This window comes from Mytilus californianus, unplaced genomic scaffold (assembly GCF_021869535.1).
Source record: "Mytilus californianus isolate M0D057914Y unplaced genomic scaffold, xbMytCali1.0.p SCAF_4, whole genome shotgun sequence".
In the NCBI taxonomy this organism is placed as follows: Eukaryota; Metazoa; Mollusca; class Bivalvia; order Mytilida; family Mytilidae; genus Mytilus; species Mytilus californianus.
The window spans coordinates 71,298,950-71,311,269 of NW_026262690.1; the positions used below are offsets into that span (position 1 = coordinate 71,298,950).

The following is a 12,320-nucleotide window of genomic DNA, read 5'->3' on the forward strand; positions in this document are numbered from 1 at the left end:
TTAATTCAATTAAATTTTAATATAAAAGCAGAAGTGATTGACAGCCTTCTTTATGAAGAGGAAAGGTATTTAAACAACAAAAAAATGTAATCATCGTACAATTGGTGATATTAACACATAGGAGTAAGTATGCATATTTTGTTAATTAATAATCAATCAAAGAAAGAATTTACTTTAAAAGACAATTTATACTGTAAATTTAGAAATTATTGCGAAATTTTCATTAATGCGAATAATGCGAACTGGTGAGTATCGCAATAATAAGAACTCGTCGCATTCTGAATTCGCTACGTATATCTGTATGCAGATTCACCTGAAATCGCAATAATTAATCTCGCAGTTTTTTCCATTCTTCAAAAATCGCAATAGTAAATGCACGCATTAATTTCTTAATTGACAATTCTATGTAGAAATTGTTTGGGGGGTAATGTACTGTTTTATACCTCATTTGATTCTCTACGAATTTAATGGGATACTTGAAATTAATTGATATCTCAGGTTCAGAATAGCATATAGAATAAAGAAGTGATAATTAAATTAATCAATTGTAAATATCAGAAGACCAACATCTTTTTTTTTTTTTTTTTTTATCTATTTGTACTTCGGTGTTGGTTTCAATTATTTATGTTTTTTCCTATTTAAGTCGTTCACAGCGTTATATTGCTGTGTCTTCACGGAACCTCTTTCCAACTAAACAATAATTTCTCTATCAGGCATCAAAACCGACATTCATTAAACGGACTTCAACATTAGGCAAAACCCATCCCATATTATCAGCTATAAAACGTAATAACTTCACCTGAATATGGGATATACATTTCTCAACTCATTCGGTATTCAAGAGCTTGCAGCTGCTACCCAGACTTTACAAGACGTCATTAGTGTCTGAGCAGATAGTTGATTAACCAGGGTTATGTCAAAGAACGTCTCGTCCTTTTTCTACAAAAGTTCACAAATAATACATGATGGTCTTGAAGTATAAATTCTAAGTACTGACTTTGTTTATCATCTTAATTACGTGTTATAGTGTTCTTTTATTTGTCTTTGTAAATTATTAACCTTTACTGTTTAGTCCATTTTTGGTAATATCCTTTTGGCGTGGCTCGGTACTGATGCATCTCGCCAATGTGGTCATTTTTTTGTATTCGTTAATACTTATGTGCTTTTTTATATGCAATTTTGATTTTCTTTGTTGACATATTTGTTTGTTTTTTATAGTGACTAAGATTATAACACAATGTTGACTGCTGTACCCCTAATTTTGACATTTTTAACCTATTATGTCTGTTTGTTTTGTTCACACATTGTTTTCAATATAGTGGAATTTTCTGCGACTGTCATACAAGTGAGAGGTTTAGCTAGCTATAAAACCAGGTCTACCCACCATTTTCTATATAAGGAAATGCATGTACCAAATCAGGAATATGACAGTTGTTTTCCATTCGTTTGATATGTTTGAGCTTTTGATTTTGCCATATGATAAGGGACTTTCCGATTTGAATATTCCTTGGAGTTCGGTATTTTTGTTATTTTACTTTTGTCTATCAAACGTTATAGATTTGAACAATTTGGTAGAAGTTTTTTTAGGGGACAATCCACAATTTCACAACTAGATCTCATGGTATTCTCTCTTTCTTCGACCTAATTTTTTTTTCATTGGTTTGTAATTACCTTTTTTGTCTAGAGTCGTTTTAACACTCATGAACGCGTTTTTATTTGGCTATGTTAGGTCCCTTTTGTTCATATAAGTCTTCACGTGTGTAGGTCTCACCAATCCTTGGCTTTCAAAGGGTTTGGTTTGAGAGTTCAAGAAAAGCACTTCACACAAACGAAACTAATCAAGTGTTATTTTCTTTTATTATTAACTTGGTGAGCTGTGAAATTATTGTGATTTAACTAGAACTGTCGCTAAAATGTCATTAGGTTTATATGACTGGTTTTAGTCGTATTATTTGTTAACTTTGTTGTTTTTTTTTTATTTAAGTTAACAACACAAAACTTTTCATTTAGTTTCAGGGTCATTTAGAATTAGCCGTTAGACTATTTAGGTTATAAGTAATAAGTCTGTGTGGAATTTATTAGGAAGAATCTAACAGTCGAAATGAGTAAACAATTTCGAAATGACACCCTTACCAAAGTATAGGAGAATATTATTAATAAAAGTTAATACAATTTGTTGCCTTTTCAGCTCCTCTTCCTTACACCATGAGGATGTTCATCGTATTACTCGGGTGTTTTTTGACTGCTGTAAACGGCCAACAACAACAAGCCGAACCTTTATATCCACAATACCAAGGACCGGAGTTGGCATTAGTGAATGGGGGTAGTCCTATGTTAGAGATGCTCGGAGGTCAAGGAGGTGCAGGAGGCGGTGGCGGGGGAGGCAACGCAGGAAATTTACCTCTCTATGAACCATATCTACCAGTAGGATCACAAGGAGGAGGACCAGGAGGTCCGATACAGGAAATATATCTCCCTGGAGGCGGACAAGGTGGTCAAGGTGGTCCACAATTTGAAATTATAACCGGATTAGGTCCAGGAGGAGGTCATGGTGGCAATCCAGGAGCTGGTCAAGGCGGTAATCCAGGATCAGGTCAAGGCGGCAATCAAGGAGGCGGAGGCGGAGGCGGAAGCGGAGGCGGAGGCGGAGGACAAGGGATGTCACCATATCCAGACCCAATGAATGGTCCAGGTGGCCAAGGAGGTATGGGAGGATCCTCTCCACTTGATCCTGGCCAGTTCGGAAACCTCCCTGTTGACATACAACAATTATTTGCAGGAGGTGGTGCTGGAAATGGAGGTGGAGGAAATTCTCCTATTGACATATCTCAATTGTTTCCTGGAAATGGAGGACAAGGTAAACAGCAAGCTTACCTTATCATCCCCATGGATAAAAATGCAGCACTAGGACAAGGTGCTGGGCAACAACCGACTGGACTCGAAGCTCTGTTAGATCCACGTGGACAGTCTTCACCGGCTGGTCAAAGTCCAGGTCAATCAGGATGCCAAGGACAAGGTTGTGTCGATCCGTTACTGGATCCATCAATGGGACAGGGTCAACCCGGACAGGGTCAACCTCCAGGAGGTTGTCAAGGGCAACATTGCGCTTCCGATCCATTAGCCGGGCCTTTATCACTTGATCCTTTGGCCGGATCTTTATCACCTGATCCAAATGGTCAATTTGTTGATATAATTGATACAATTCCGCTCCCAGCTGATAATGCTCCATTGTCACAAGATCCACCAAATAAAAAATCTTATAGTAAATCATATGATAAAAAAACATATGGAAAATCTTATGAGAAACCAAAATCGTATGGAAAATCTTACGAGAAACCAAAAACTTACGGAAAATCATACGAAAAACCAAAAACGTATGCTAATACTTATGCCAAACCAAAATTGTATGGGATGAAATATGATAAACCACGAACGTATGTAAAATCGTACCAAAAACAAAACACTTATGCAAAGACATACGCTCGGCCGAGAAAATCATATGGGAAACCAAGTTACGCAAAGAAATCATATGGGCCAGTTAAGTACGGAAAGTCCTATGGCAAACCAATAACATATGGATTGTCTTATGGAGCACCTAAACCATATGGAAAACCACGTACTTACCGTGTAACATATGCTAAACCACGAAGCTATTCTAAACAATCATATGCTCAACCTAAAACATATGGAAATACTTATAACAAAAAACCTAGGTATGGAAACAAATACGGATATGCCAAACCAAAGTACGGAAAAAGTTACAAAAAACGAAAGGTAAGTGTATTTGTAGAAAAATGAATTATCTTATTTTGAAATTGCTTCTTTTTGCAACAATAATGCGGTCTCTGTATAACCAGCTTTATGTGTGAATACGTTATACTTACATTGAAAGTATATAGGGAAAAGACGGGTAATACATGCGAAGACCTGAAACACACATCAAATTTGGTATACTTGATTTTGATTAACAACAACAGGGCCGATTCCATATTTTTGCGAACTATTAGTCACTCGAGGTTACCATTCTTCAAGTAATAAGTGTTGTTGCAATGTCACGATTCCTCAGTTGATAAAGAGTAATGGCCAATATCCTTGTAATATGTATCACTCAGGGGTCAAAATTTGAACGTTGATGAAACTTATTAAATTTAAATATTATAGATTTTGAGTAAAAAACTCAAATGATTTTGAAACAGTTTTCCATATGTCCATAGAATAAAAATGTTATTCAGTCTATTACTATAATGTTAAAAACATTTGATAAAATATGCCAATCTTTCCGTGCTTTTGTGCATGAAAGAACGTCTCTATACCGTATATAAAAAAACCCCAAAATATTCCTTTACCTCCAACAAAAGATTTTTTTTTTGTTAAGGATTTTTGGATGATTATTCGAAATTGTCGATATCTTTGCAAATTGCAGTTTGAGTCATTCTAAGCCCTTGCATTGGATGATATGTTAAGAAATAAGACACATTATATGTTTTACAACCTGAATGTACACATAATAAGATGTGATCCTATAAATTCCGATAATGATTAAAATACTGTTGAAAATAACCCTTCTGTTAAATAAATTCAGTTTGGTTATAGATTCCTCCCATAAATACATGCATGCTTGGCTTTCCAAATTTTTAGCAGGGAGTGTTCCTGACATAAATAATCAATACAATACAGTAGATAACTCGGTACATTTAATTTTGAATGCTATCACTAATGGTGAAAACATTTTCGCTGATTACAATTGAAAACCTGAGGGTTCAATAATAAATACAATAGTATGCTACTTCCATATATAAGTATTTGTGAAATGTCAAGTATCTTTTCTCATATTCTTGCATTTTGAATGTTTTCTTTTTTCAGGGTGGGTATTAAAATGACCAAGTGAATACAGATAAATGCAGACAATGTGCTTGGTTCCAATTCATGACAGTTTTTGTATAATCATTTTTATATTGTACCTCACTTTTGTTAATACAATTTTGAATGTTATATGTACTTTATGTTTGAACGTGTGTAAATGATAGGTTATATCGATTTTTACAACAAAATAAATGAAATTCTTTTGATCTCACCGATATAGTTTCCTAGCTAAAAAAAAAAACGACCTCCAAGGTATATTAAAAAAACGTGGAAAGTCCATAAAATCTTACAAAATCAAATGTTGGACTATATCAAACAACGGAACAAATGGAAAACAAATGTCATATTCTATGACTTGGTACAAGCAAGGACACAACTGTTGCTCTTCGCATTATTGTTCGTGAACAATAAAATGTGCGAAGGACCTATTTGAAAAATAATTCCCTATAATTTACAAATATCAATGAAAAGCAAATATGAACAGATGAAAAATGAAATTTTAATTTTTGCTCTTTTGAAATCGAGTCCGAAGAAGAACAAAATATACTTGGCATAGATTCAAATGTTATATTTACACACGAATAAGGAAAATTGTTAGACTAATGTCAATAATACATCAACCGAAAACACAATACAGGCAGAGTCACTTTCTCCTGTATAGTTTTTGACTCTAATCTTAATTGACTAGGATTGTCAGTTTTCCTGCCAGAGGTAGGTGATTCTTTCCGTACCCTCTGACGTCCTCCACCAAAAAAACAACAGATCGCCACTATAGCCAATAGTGTTGAAAGTGAGGTTGACACAAACAATTTATCAATCAATCAATAGAAAAAATCCATATTGGTTTAAGATTCTCAAAGTACATACCTACAAAATGCAAAGGAAAAGGTCATATAGAGTCACTTTTTTTTTGGCCCCTGAAAATAAAAATAAAAAAAAAGTATTATAAATCTACCAAATGATATCATTCAAATGTTCATAAGATTGGCGTATGTCAGATATCAGTACTTTTACTTTCAATATGTACATTAAGGCTTCAAACTCGAATTTTATTGAACAACTGCGTAACCTGTCGAAATAGCCTCATTTTGAGATCTTGTCATAGATATTTAGATATGCTCAACAGCTTTACCCAAAAAGATAATTTGCTTCAGGATGTACTTTACGAAGATATTAATGTGCGTAAAATGTATTATTTGGTTAGGGCTGTTGCTGATGTCTATTTTGCCCAAAATTATGTGTTTAATGACCATTAGGTCAAATATGTCAATTTCAATATGTGTATGACGTCACAGTGACATCACACGTAACCTTTCATGCACTAAAATTTGTTCATTTATCAATATAATAAATACAATTTTTAAAGGTTTTAGTAATATTACTATTTTTGTAATTGCAGGGGCCAAATAATGGCTCTTATCATACTTCCTTCTTTAGATGGACTTTTATGAAAATAGTATAAAACGTATTCAGATGAAAGGATCTACCTCTTTACCAAAATAGGTACAACATGTACCTAGATTAGTTTCAATATATCCCATTTGATAAATGTAAGAAAAATGGATTAGACACATTTCAAACATATTTATGGAATCTTCTCCATGATTCAATTTGAAAAAAATATATGACTATATGAGATGCATTTGAAACTAGCAATTCATTGGTTATTATCCGAACTATTCGAAAAAATAAAAAGGAAGTTAAAAATAAAGCAAATATTGAGAAATGAAATTTTTGTGATAACGACTTAGGTTTTTCATGATGATATCGACGATGATGATGGTCAATGTCAGTATCAATAACACTTTATGGAGGTACAAGACACTGTTTAACCTTTTTTGAATAAAATCTGGAACATACTTGAAAACTTGGATATTTTGTTTATTCGAAAGTACAAACATTTTGCACGTTTATAATTTTGTATCTAACACAAAGTTTTTGGAAAGCCAATAAAGATCATTGTATATTTTTGACAAAAAAAAATTATGAGCATCCTCAATATCTCACCCACACTGATCTAGTATACTGTAGCCCTGAAATGGTTGTAGTTTATTAATGAAGTGGACCATTGCAACTGAGTTAAAACAATTTAATCTCCACCTACCATTCAGAAAAAAAAACTTTACTTAGGAAAGTATAATTATATCTACAGTTTGGGCGACCATTGTTGAATGTTATGATACATGTTTGTTTGTGTGCTCGATCAGTGAGACAAATTAAGAGCTTATGGTTTCCAATGCGCTTCATGTCTTTTTTTTTTTAATTAAGCCTTCCAACTGTTTTAAATCGAGCGCAATAGACGAGTCACATGCAGACAAAACGCGCGTTTGGCGCAATAAATTATAAGCCAGGTATCGTTGACAAGTTTTTCACAAATAAAACCACAAAATTTCTTTAGAATATGATCACTTCACTGCCATTACTAATAAGAGCTGCAAATCATATACGGATAAAATATAATTAATCCTTTCTCGATTATAGACATTTTTCAGAACTTCAGTGAATTTTAAAGGCTTCCGGTTCCTTTTGAATTAATTAAACCTTGTTATTTTAAAACTTGTAAAACTGAACTATATGGGTGAACATCTGTTTTCAGAGGTCGAAAATAGAGGGGATATTGTATTCACGTTGAATATAGTTTAAAAAAAGACATAAATATTTTTCAAACCTTTTTTCGAAAACAATCTACTGTTCTATTGTTAAAGTACCTATTCTAGAGGTGGCGTAAACCAGATGTGGATACTAAAAAATTGCAAAGATCTTTTAGATCCTTTTATCCTTAAACTTCACTTTCCGCTATACAGACGATGTCGTTTCACTAAACAATTCAATTTTTGGTGACTATTGTTACACGCATCTATCCAATAAAACTTGGTTGAAAAGAAAACTTTACGTCAAAAGAGATGATTTCAGTTTCTAAATTGTGAACTTTTCATTTCTATGTAGCAATATTCCAGCAGCGCCTGTATACGGAGTATAAATCTCCAAGTTAATACGATATTACAGGGCTATACTTTCATATCATGATTTCCATGATAGAGGGTTGTTGCTCACAAGGAAGCTATTAAACCAAGAGTTCCAAGTGGTGAAGTTAAAATCATTCCTTCGTAAATTTTACGGACGCCATCACGAGTTGGTTGACCGTTATGGAATATCTGTTTCACAGATGACGACGGATATGTTCCAATTGTCGTATCTACAATCCCATCCCCTTTTTCCCCAAATGCGACCTTCCGAATTAGACGTATCATCATTTACCTTCCGGAGCACCTGAGATTACCCCAATTTTTGGTGGGGTTCGTTTTGCTCTGTCTTTAGTTTTCTATGTTGTGTTTTGTGTACTGATGTTTGTCTTTTGGTCTTTTACTTTTTTAGCCATGGCGTTGTCAGATTATTTTCGACTGATGAGTTTGAATGTCCCTTTGGTACCTTTCGCCTCCCTGTAAAGTAAACATCATCATATTTTAGTTTATAGATATCATAATTAGAAATAATGACAGAAAAGGTCAACATTGACAAACACTTAAAAAGTACAAATCGGTAAACAGCAGTCCCGGAAACTAAAAAAACATTTAAAGAAATTTATGTTATTGAAAGTAGGGAAAAATTGATTTGGAGAATGTACTTGAAACGTTATGTGTTTACTGCTTAAGTCTCCGTTCAGACAATACCCAAGAAATATAATATGTTCTGTAAATCGATCGCATTATATGAATGGCTTTATGTAGGAAAAAGGTAAAGACAACCCACTGAGATAATAAAACTAATATCTAACCAACTCTTACTTTAATAAAAATGCTTGGCAATCAATTTTACCTTATATTTTGCTTTCTTTTGAATTACAACCAAAGATGAATTTCTGGATCTTTACAAAATCTAATGGAAACTTAACTTGCATACGTGTCTTTACTTTTTGCTGGGTCTGTTAAATGCTGCTCTGGACACGAAATCTCTATAAAAAGTACTATAACTATTCTTCCAGCAACAAAAGGCCGGACCATTAATGTGCAAGTGCTCTAATTAGGGATTGTATGGATCAGATGTGAACTATAAAATATTCCAAAGATTTACAATACAATTTCCTCATCTTATCCAACAGTATATATAAACACGCCGGTACACTCGCCCTTTACTTAAAAAAAAAAAAACAGAGAAAAATAATGAGTTCAACTTCGTTTCATAAAAAAATAAATTGCCAACATTCAAATTGTTTTACGGTGTTGTTATAAAAAATTGTTTGGTTGCTGTGGACTGAAATATTCATTTCTCATCTTAAATTATTTGCGAGACAACAAAGACGTGGACTTTTTCTTTTGAAGCCTGAAAAAATGTCATTAAAATCCAAATACTGTCATTAGTGGAAACTGTTAATCTCATCAGAGATTAAAATATTGCTATCTGATGTTTGAGCTTTTACGAACTACACTCTTGCCTTATTGCATTCTAGATATTTCTATTTACAAAAGTGACATCCTACCTTGTGAAGGATTGTTGTCTTTAAAAATGCCTTCGACAAAATACTTATTTTTATCATTCATAATAGTTATGTTTGGAGGAGGTATTGGTTTTAAAACAAACAGTCCAACACTGTTTCTATATTTGAATGAATAAGACGACAGTAGTTTACCGATGTTCAAATCTATCAAATCCATTACGAAGAGAGACAAATCAAGGTATCAAACAAAACTGAGAGAATCGCATGAACTCAAAAAGGACCGCTACCGGGTGCGTCGACAGGGTAAGCGTGTTCTGGTATCCATGCATCAAATATTCTGTGGAATCATAATTATTCGTGGGATACCAATTTTCGTGGATTTCGTGGGTTTAGGTGAACCACGAATTTAAATATTCAACGATTTACAAATCACTATTGGGTTGTATGCAGACTCAGGAAAAACCACGAAATCAAATGCCCACGAAAATACAGGATTTCCTTAATCCACGAAAATTGGTACCCACGAAAATAAATGAATCCACAGTATACAAAAGAGTTAAGCAGAAGGGACATTTAACAATAAAGAAGAATGAGAAAAGAGTAGTGTTTTTCTTTAACCTTACATTTCGTCTAACGATGATGAATAAATTCCACATTAGATGACAGGTTGATTGCATTTATCCCACAACATTATCTATAGTATTATATTTGCAATTGGGTCTGTTGCACATCTTCACTCATGCCTAAAATCGACCGTGAGAGTGGACTGAGATTATTACTGTACGCAAAAGGACATGACTTCAATTTCCCAATTATGAAGTTTCTGTTTTATCTAGAAACAATTCAATGTTGATAAGACATTCAAGAGCTGATATTTCCTTTCATAATTCTATCAATATAAGGTGGCTGTTTACAAGGGAGCTACTAAACCAAAGGTTTTAAATGATGAAAAGTTGAAATTCTTTCTTTGAAAGATGCATCATCACCATCGTGACTTTAATTTGTTAATCGATACGAAATACTGTGGATTTATTTTTTTTCGTGGGTACCAATTTTTGTGGATTGAAGGAACATTGTATTTTCGTTGATATTGGATTTCGTCGTTTTGATTAGTCTTCATGCAAGCCGATAGAAAATTTGTACTTCGTTGAACGTTTAAATTCGGGGTTAATATTAAACCACGAAATCCACGAATATTAGTATTCAAAGAATAATAATGAATCAACAGGACATATGCTCGTGATGTCTATGGGTATGTCATCATTCTGTACTCGTTCATTACTTGTCGCCGAATTAAAATTATTACCGAATTATACTGATTAACAGATGTTTGTTTGTCTTGCGGAAAACGAGAGTGCCAGGAACCGGCAATCCTAATAGTACACACGATTTACCACTCGTTTATTTTGGTAGGATCTTGGTTGCTTAATTTGTTCTGTTATGTTGGTTATAGTTTGTCTTTTTTCTTTTGAACATATTTTTTTTCTGTTTTAATTTAACATTTTGAATGTCCCTCCTGGTGAACTCCAATATATATAAATAACCACAAATGTTAAACAATATTTCTTTGAACCAACTAACAGATAATTCTTATATAAATTAACCATGTTTGTTGAATATTAAGCAAATACTACTAAAAGCATCTTGCTGATGTATTCAATTACTTTTGCTGTAACATTTCTACAAAGGAAAACTTCCAGTTATTTTCAATATATTATATTATCAACATAAATTGGCATTTCTGTGTTTTTCTAACTACACTTGACATTAACAAAAAATGTTGGTAACAATCTGGCATGTTTAATAATTATCTTGACTTTTGATCGAAATTAATTTCTTCAAACATAATATATCGCAGGTAAATAAGGTGTGGCGAATAAATGCAGTATTTAGTATTACTTGGATCAAAAGTGCGGTTTAGAAACTTGATGTCATCTCTGTTGTGGTAGAGTTAAGTTCTCGACCGGCCCACGCTGTGTCAATTTCTAGGTGAAAGTCAAGGTGTAAATAGACCTAAATGTTACTGTAGTAGTAACGTATACTTTACACCAAACTTTAAATTATCCATTGAAAGGACATCGTGTATATTAAATTCTATGACGATATTGGTTTTTTTTTACAATTACTCATAGACGTAACAAAATACCACAAAGTTATCTGTTTACTAACTACCGGTATGCTAATTTTGTTCCGTTTTAAAATGTATGGAATATTCGATATTTGAACAACTGTATTATAAACTTTATATATACGAAAACAAAACGTGTAGAGTATATTCATTACTGTGTGGTTCATGTTTATATATTGTTTTTCTTATTAATTGTGTTTGTAATCAATGTCAATCTGACATATATTCAGAGATAATGATATTCAATTGTTATTGTCTTTTATGCAAACAAGGCAGAAGACCGTTACACCCAAACGAACATAAAACAACAGGAAAGTTAATATGTAATTGTTTATTGTGATTGTTGATTCAAACCACTGGGCTGACCTGGCACAATTTAAATGATGCATTTGTGAATTACATGTTTAAAAACTGTGTAATTGAACTTAAACTTGCGTTGCAACTTCCCTAGTTAAATATGAAAATAAGAAGAAGTGGTATGATTACCAATGAGACAACTCTTCACCAGAGATAAAATGACATAGAAGTTAACAAATATAAGTCATCAACGGCCTTCAACAATGAGCAAAACCCACACCGCATAGTAAGCTATTAAAAAACCCCGAAATGACAAATGAAAAAGAATTCAAACGAGAAAACTTTACTTTACACTGTTTTGGTTGTTCTATAATGGTTTGTTCGCTCTCAAACATGTTTATATTTTGTCTTTCGATACTTTTTCACTCAATCGTACTTATTGAAAGTTGTTATTGACACACGTATCGTTTGTACGGAAATCGGTATTATATATGACTTATAATACCCTGTACTGTGTCGATAGCACTGCTGGTGAATTATCACGTGTCGTACGTACAAAACTACTCAGTTACATATATGCCGTTTACCATCATTGGG

The 12,320-nt window shown here is 33.3% G+C and overlaps 1 protein-coding gene across 1 annotated transcript; it reads left to right on the forward strand.

Annotated features, from left to right (window-relative positions):
* The first annotated feature begins 59 nt into the window (after window positions 1–59).
* Window positions 60–6,235, forward strand: LOC127738442 (aspartate, glycine, lysine and serine-rich protein-like). The gene is made up of 3 exons (XM_052249687.1): window positions 60–123; window positions 2,189–3,774; window positions 4,864–6,235. Exons 2-3 carry the CDS (start codon window positions 2,206–2,208, stop codon window positions 4,873–4,875), a joined length of 1,581 nt encoding a protein of 526 aa, XP_052105647.1. The 5' UTR covers window positions 60–123; window positions 2,189–2,205; the 3' UTR covers window positions 4,876–6,235.
* The last annotated feature ends 6,085 nt before the right edge of the window (window positions 6,236–12,320 follow it).

Coding starts and splice junctions, on each gene's coding strand:
- LOC127738442 (XM_052249687.1), top strand. CDS start 2,206: ATGAGGATGTTCATCGTATTACTCGGGTGTTTTTTGACTGCTGTAAAC.